Source organism: Perognathus longimembris, chromosome 5, assembly GCF_023159225.1.
Source record: "Perognathus longimembris pacificus isolate PPM17 chromosome 5, ASM2315922v1, whole genome shotgun sequence".
NCBI classification, from domain to species: domain Eukaryota; kingdom Metazoa; phylum Chordata; class Mammalia; order Rodentia; family Heteromyidae; genus Perognathus; species Perognathus longimembris.
In genome coordinates, this window is record NC_063165.1 from 1,448,478 (window position 1) to 1,455,443 (window position 6,966).

A 6,966-nucleotide genomic window follows, 5' to 3' on the forward strand; every position below is an offset into this window, starting at 1 on the left:
TAATCCATTATGAGAAGAAAGAAAAGGTTTCCTGTATGGGTAGATGCAGCTTTACCTTCTAAGGTACTTTTTTTTTTTTTTTTTGGCCAGTCCTGGGCCTTGGACTCAGGGCCTGAGCACTGTCCCTGGCTTCTTCCCGCTCAAGGCTAGCACTCTGCCACTTGAGCCACAGCGCAGCTTCTGGCCGTTTTCTGCATATGTGGTGCTGGGGAATCGAACCTAGGGCCTCGTGTATCCGAGGCAGGCACTCTTGCCACTAGGCTATATCCCCAGCCCTCTAAGGTACTTTTTTTTGTAGTGGTAATCCTAGTGCTTGAACTCAGGGCCTGGGCCCTGTCCCTGAGCTTTTTCTTTGCTCAAGAATAGTGCTCTACCACTTGAGCCACAGCTCCATTTCTGGCTTTTGGTGCTTAATTACAAATAAGAGTCTTGCAGACTTTCCTGCCCGGGCTGGCTGTGAACTTCAGTCCTCACATCTCAGCCCCCCGAGTAGCTAGGATGACATGCGTGAGCACTGGTGCCCAGCTGCCATGTGAGATCTTTACTCTGGACTTCCACCTGGACTCATGTCTGTTCAACCTGCCTTCGCCTGTCTTGATGCCTTCTCTGTGCGGTAGCTGAATCCCGCAGGCTGGGTGATTTGTAAAGGGAAGAGGTTCACAGACTTGTGGTTGGGGGCTGGACTGTCCAGCCATAGTGCTGCTCTTTGGTGGGGGTTTCATGCTGAGATGATGGAAGGGAAGGCAGGACACCGTGCCAGCTTGGTTCCCTTCTTCTTGCTATGAACTCACCAATGCCAGCATGCCCCCCATCTTGCCTCCTGATTCCATGTGATCCTTGTTGCCTCCAAAGTCTTGTCTTCAAACAGTCCTGATGCACCTGTGGATAAATACCTACAGGAGATCTCCTGTGAGATACACTCAAGACATAGCTCATCCCTCATTTACTGGAGTGCCAGATCACTGGGGAAGAATTCTCTTCGTATTTACCTTTCTGAACAGTTTTAATTTCATACTTATAGGATCTCTCTCTTTTTCTCTCTCTGTCTGTCTCTGTCTGTCTCTGTCTCTTTCTCTCTCTCTCCCTCGATAAAACTCCCTGGTTTCCACTAGTGTCTCAGTGGTTTGGGAACATGGTTCCATTTTCCACTGGTCTCCACTGTTTCTGTGGAGGTGTCAGAGAATTTTGTTTTGTTTTGTTTTGTTTTCCATTTTTCCCTTTATGGAAGTGTCTCTTACACCACTCCAAAGATCTTCTCCTTAGTTTAATGTAGTTTTCTCGTCGCCTTAGTTGCTGTACTGTGTACCGCCTGCATCTTCCTCATGGTAGAGCTATGGGTGCTGGTGAGTCACCGGCCTGTCTAGGTTGGGGTCCACATCCATTTTCTGCAGACCAGCCCTGCATCTCTCTGCAGAACACCCTCCTCTGGGATTCTTACAAGGTCACTATCTTCTGAGCCTTACTTGCAAAGCTTCTTTGCAGTTGAGGTTGGGGCTGGAGGTGAGATGAGACCTGGGACCTTTCATGAAGGTGTCTTGGGAACCTTCCACATGTTTACTTGGAATTTTATAGGCAAAATGTTGGGAGGGGGTGAGGGACATATACATGCATCACCATTCTTCGTTTTGTTTTGTTTTGTTTTGGGGGCAGCCTCAGTGAGAAGGCAAAAGGGTGACCCTAATGAGTGGCCATGTCTTTCTCCTACCTTGCCAATAGAAATATTCCAAAGTCATGTCACTGAACTCAGAGCTCCTGTCCACCAGGTTCTAGTGACCTGTGGACATCTGCAGTCCCAGGTGGTGATGGTGCTGGCCTTTCTGGTACTTGTGGCTGGGTGGCGGATATGCTCATGGTGCCAGGTCTTCATAGCCTCCTCCAACCTGCCAGGCTTCCTGCTGTGGGCTGGCATCAGATTCAAGACAACCGGGAGCGTGAAGCTGCATCTCTATGCCCAAGGTGCAGGGTTGTCTCTCAACTGCGTCCACAAAAAGAGTGCTTTTGGAGACAAGGGTCCTGGGTCTCTCTGAGACAGAAGTCTCTGTGCCTTCCTACCGTCCATCCTCCATCTGACCCAAGCTAAGAGCTACACAGGAAGATTGATGAGTATTCACCCTGCGATCAGGCCCCTTTGTCTGCAGACCCTTCTGGATTAGCACAGAACTGAACCGGCCACAGGGAGGAAAACTATGTGTTCTGCAGCTTTCTAGTCTCATCAGATTAAGAGAGGACAAGTGGTGGAGTGGAACAGAGCCAGGTGGAGCCAGAAAGGACCAGGCAGGTGCCCAAGGAGAGCTGGGGCTTGGGAAAGCTCCTCGGGAAGCTGAGTCCAGACAACAACAAACCAAATGGGGACAGTAAAGAGGAAGCAGAACAAGGAAGTCAGGGCTGTGCTCTGTGTTGTTGGGACACCCAGGCTGGGTATAAAGGCTGCCCAGAGCAGGCGCTCAGACATTACCACCTCCTCCCAACACCAGCCAGCCTCCACCATGTGCCACACCAGCTCCTCCTCAGGCTGCCAGCCAGCTTGCTGCGTGTCCAGTCCCTGCCAGTCATCCTGCTGTGTGCCCATTCCCTGCCAGTCATCCTGCTGTGTGTCCAGTCCCTGCCAGTCATCCTGCTGTGTGCCCACCCCTTGCCAGTCGTCCTGCTGCATGAGCTGCAGACCCGCCGTGTGCATTCCTGTGAGATTACAGGTGGCCTGCTGCTCTCCTGTGAGCTGTAGACCTACTGTGTGTGTGGCTCCTTCCTGCCAATCCTCCGTGTGTGTTCCTGGGAGCTGCATGCCTGCTGTGTGCGTGGTCCCCTCCTGCCAGTCCTCTGGGTGCTGCCTGACGTCCTGCCCCACCCTGGTCTGCAGACCTGCCTCCTGTAGTACCTCCACCTGCTGCTGACCAGTGAGCTGTAGGGGAGCTTCTCGCAGTGCCGCTTCACCTCTCCAAATCTGTCCAGTGCCTCTCCTCTGTGGTTCAGGAGCCTACCATCCTTGGATCCTTTCTGTGAGCAAGGAAGGGTGATCTGCTTTTCTCCTATCCACATGGCCTCCTGCACCCTTCTCTTATCCATGTCCAAATAAACAGACTTCACACTGCCCACTTCATTCCTGTCCTGCTTTCTGTATTCTGCTTCTAGAAACCAGTGCTCACAAAACCCTCCTGGTGGGATGTGGTGTGGTGGTCCTGGTGGGATGTGGTGTGGTGGTCCTGGTAGGATCTGGTGTGGTGGTCCTGGTGGGATCTGGTGTGGTGACCCTGGTGGGATTTGGTGTGGTGACCCTGGTGGGATTTGGTGTTCCTGTGGTGATCTGGTGTGGTGACCATGGTGGGATGTGCTGGTCCTGGTGGGATGTGGTATGGTGACCTTGGTAGGATCTGATGTGGTAATGCTGGTGGGATGTGGTGTGATGGTCCTGGTGGGATCTGTTGTGGTGATCCTGGTGTCGCTGGGGCTCAGTATGGGACGTGTGTGTGTGTGTGTGTGTGTGTGTGTGTGTGTGTGTGTGTGTGTGTCCCACTCAGCTCGTGTGGTTAGGTCTCTGTGGAGTCCGTGCACCCTGATGCCTCAAGTTCCCGTCAGGACTCGCCTTTCTAGTAACTGCATCCTGCTGTCCCATGGCCTTCCCCAGTGTGACTGCATGATAGGACCTCACGCACGGCAGTGCTCTGCATCCACACCATGTGTGCCTGGTCCCAGCATGCCCAGAAGGAGTTTTCACCCCCTTGCGGCCACTGAGTTCTTCCTCTACCGGGAAGCCGCAACCTCCATCAGAGGCGCGAGCTTCACTAGCCATGGTGCACCCCTCCACGGGCCCCTCCCTGTCTGCTTTTTATTGCCTGATGAGAGGTTATCATCCATCAATACACCTGTGAGGTGATGGTCTCCTCCCCTGCTCTCTCTGTTGTGTCTCTGGGGCTTGCTGTCCCCCCCTCAGCCCAGAGGTTCTTTCTCTGTTGACTCAGCAGTGGGCTGGATAGCATATTCTTGGTAGATAGAGGTGGGCTGGAAATTGAGTGCACACAGGGGACCAAACTGATGGACTTGCAAGGTCCTGGGCCCGCTGTCAGTGTCCTGCCTGGTGTCTACTCTCACCACACCAGGACCCGTTTGGACCTCAGTCTTCGGCAATCTTCTTGTCTACAGACTCAGAGCTATTGCTGCTGACTGTGCAGTAGTTGTCATTACTGAAATGACAACCATTACTCAGCCCCAGCTGCTCATCTGGTGCTGGGTAGGGACTGGCTCTGGTCACATCGTTCATTTTCATCGGCATTCTGGGAGGCGGAGCCTGTGCAAGCAGACTGGCAACTCTCAGGTCTCAGGTAGGTGAAGTTGTGATTGACAGGAAGTGGACGGTCATGGTGGATGGAGGAATTCCCGAGGCAGGAGAAGTGGACATTCCTAGAGGATGAAGTCCTGAGCCAGGGGAAGTAGACTTCATGGAGGAGGCGAGTCATGGGAAGTGGACTTCATGGAGGAGGCCAGTCAGAAGAAGTGGACTTCATGGAGGAGGAAGTCCTGAGTCCGTGGAAGTGGACATTCATGGAAGAGGAAGTCTTGAGTCATGGGAAGTTGACAGTCATGGAGGAAGTAGTCGTGAGTCAGGGGAAGTGGACCATCATGGAGGAGGAAGTCCTGAGTCAGGGGAAGTTTACAGTCATGGAGGAAGTAGTCCTGAGTCAGGGGAAGTGGACAGTCATGGAGGAGGAAGTCCTGAGTCAGCAGAAGTAGCCTTCATGGAGAAGGAAGTCCTGAGTCAGCGGAAGTGGACAGTCATGGAGGAGGAAATCCTGAGTCAGGGGAAGTGGACTTCATGGAGGAGGAAGTCCTGAGTCAGGGGAAGTGGATAGTATGGCAGGTGGTGAAGTCCCGAGTCAGGGAAAGTGGACCCTCATGGTGGATACATTGTGATAGCGGCATGACAGCTTTGTGGGAGTACGGTCTTGCGATATCACCACAGGAGGGTCCTGATGTCACATGTAGGTGACACAGGTGGTGCCAGCGGGGTCCTGGTGTCACCTCTGGACACGGGTAGTCTCAGGTAGCTCAGGCCTGGGTGAGCCAGACCCCACAGGGATGCTGTCGCCCGAGGCAGAAGGCCAGTGCGGACCCCATAGTCTAAAGCCAGGGTCAGGGCCTGGATTCACACTGAGCCCAGCAGTCACACTAACGGCCTTGCTTCAGGCAGGGTTCGCCTCAAATACCACTTTCTCAGTGAGCCCCAAGTTTACCACCTTTATCTTGTCAGAACACGGTGCCACACACGGGCGGCCCACGCTGCACAGTTCTTTCTGTTGTCAGGCATGGATTATTCTGGGCCTCTTTCAAACTTTTTATCTACACAGGTTGCTCTCTCTTTGTGAATTTTAAAACCACTTTTGCAACTTTCTAATGATCTGTCTTTTCCCGCCTGTATTTAAGGGCTCTCAGGGCAAGTTTCATGTGCTTATTTTTTCTTTGGTTTACAGCTCTGTCCCAAGGGTAGAAGATGGAAATTGGAGTATGATAGGCAATCAACAAATATTTCCTGTGTACATCAATAAAATAATAAATAAGTAAAAATAAAAAATATCCTGTCCCTTAGGACAGTTATGAGGGTTGTGGCTGCATTGTAGAGCTTCTTTCCAATAGGTGCCAGGGACTTGGCTTGATCCCCAACCACACAAACAATACTGGTCAAACTTAATTTCTCTGTCTAGAAAGCATAGCAGTGCGGTGGAACATGGTTTTACTAATCCATTATGAGAAGAAAGAAAAGGTTTCCTGTATGGGTAGATGCAGCTTTACTTTCTAAGGTACTTTTTTGTGGTAGTAATCCTAGTACTTGAACTCAGGGCCTGGGCCCTGTCCCTGAGCTTTTTCTTTGCTCAAGAATAGTGCTGTACCACTTGAGCCACAGCTCCATTTCTGGCTTTTGGTGCTTAATTACAAATAAGAGTCTCGCAGACTTTCCTGCCCGGGCTGGCTGTGAACTGCAGTCCTCACATCTCAACCCCCTGAGTAGCTAGGATGACAGGCGTGAGCACTGGTGCCCAGCTGCCCTGTGAGATCTTTACTCTGGGCTGCCACCTGGTCTCATGTCTGTTCAACCTGCCTTCGCCTGTCTTGATGCCTTCTCTGTGTGGTAGCTGAATCCCGCAGGCTGGGTGATTTGTAAAGGGAAGAGGTTCACAGACTTGTGGTTTGGGGGCTGGACTGTCCAGCCACAGTCCTGCTCTCTGGTGGGGTCTGTTTCATTCTGAGATGGTGGAAGGGGAGGCAGGGCACTGTGCCAACTTGGTTCTCTTCTTCTTGCTTTGAACCCACCAATGCCAGCGTGGGGTCCCACCCTTCTGATTCCATGTGATCCTTGTTGCCTCCAAAGGCTTGTATTCAAACCTTCCTGATGCTCCTGTGGATAAATATCTACAGGAGATCTCCTTTGAGATACACTCAAGACATAACTCATCACTCATTTACTGGAGTGCCAGATCACTGGGGAAGAATTCTCTTTGTATTTACTTTTCTGAACATTTTATTTCATACTTATTGTATATCTCTCTCTCCCTCTCTCTCTGTCTCTCTCTCTCCATCCTCCCCCTCCCCATAGATAAAACCTCCCTGGTTTCTACTGGTGCCTCAGTGGTTTGGGAACATGGTTCCATTGTCCCCTGGTCTCCATTGTTTCTGTGGAGATGTCTGAGGTCTCCTTACAATTGTTCCCTTTATGCAAGTGTCTCTTTCACCACTCCAAAGATCTCCTTAGTTTAGTATAGTTTTTCTCGTGGCCTTAGTTGCTGTACTTGTTGTGTACAACAACTTGCTGTACTGTGTATCTCCTGGATCTTCCCCATGGTAGAGCTATGGGAGCTGGTGAGGCACCGGCCTGTCTAGGTTGTCGTCCACATTCCTTTCCTGCGGCACTCCCTGCATCTCTCTGCAGAACACCCTCCTCTGGGATTCTTACAGAAGCACTGTCTTCTGAGTCTTACT

At 51.5% G+C, this 6,966-nt stretch overlaps 1 protein-coding gene across 3 annotated transcripts; it reads left to right on the forward strand.

The window, feature by feature from the left end:
• The first annotated feature begins 2,486 nt into the window (after positions 1-2,486).
• On the forward strand, positions 2,487-2,891 carry LOC125351405 (keratin-associated protein 12-1-like). Of its 3 annotated transcripts, none has more exons than XM_048346132.1 (2): positions 2,487-2,593; positions 2,663-2,891. In XM_048346132.1, exons 1-2 carry the CDS (start codon positions 2,487-2,489, stop codon positions 2,889-2,891), a joined length of 336 nt encoding a protein of 111 aa, XP_048202089.1. The 3 variants fall into 3 exon arrangements, with proteins under 3 accessions (XP_048202089.1, XP_048202091.1, XP_048202090.1); XM_048346134.1 differs by having other exon boundaries at positions 2,487-2,591; positions 2,694-2,891; XM_048346133.1 differs by having other exon boundaries at positions 2,487-2,578.
• Positions 2,892-6,966: the final 4,075 nt, after the last annotated feature.

Coding starts and splice junctions, on each gene's coding strand:
- LOC125351405 (XM_048346132.1), top strand. CDS start 2,487: ATGTGCCACACCAGCTCCTCCTCAGGCTGCCAGCCAGCTTGCTGCGTG. Junction 2,594..2,662: donor TGCCAGTCATCCTGCTGTGT/GTCCAGTCCCTG, acceptor CATGAGCTGCAG/ACCCGCCGTGTGCATTCCTG.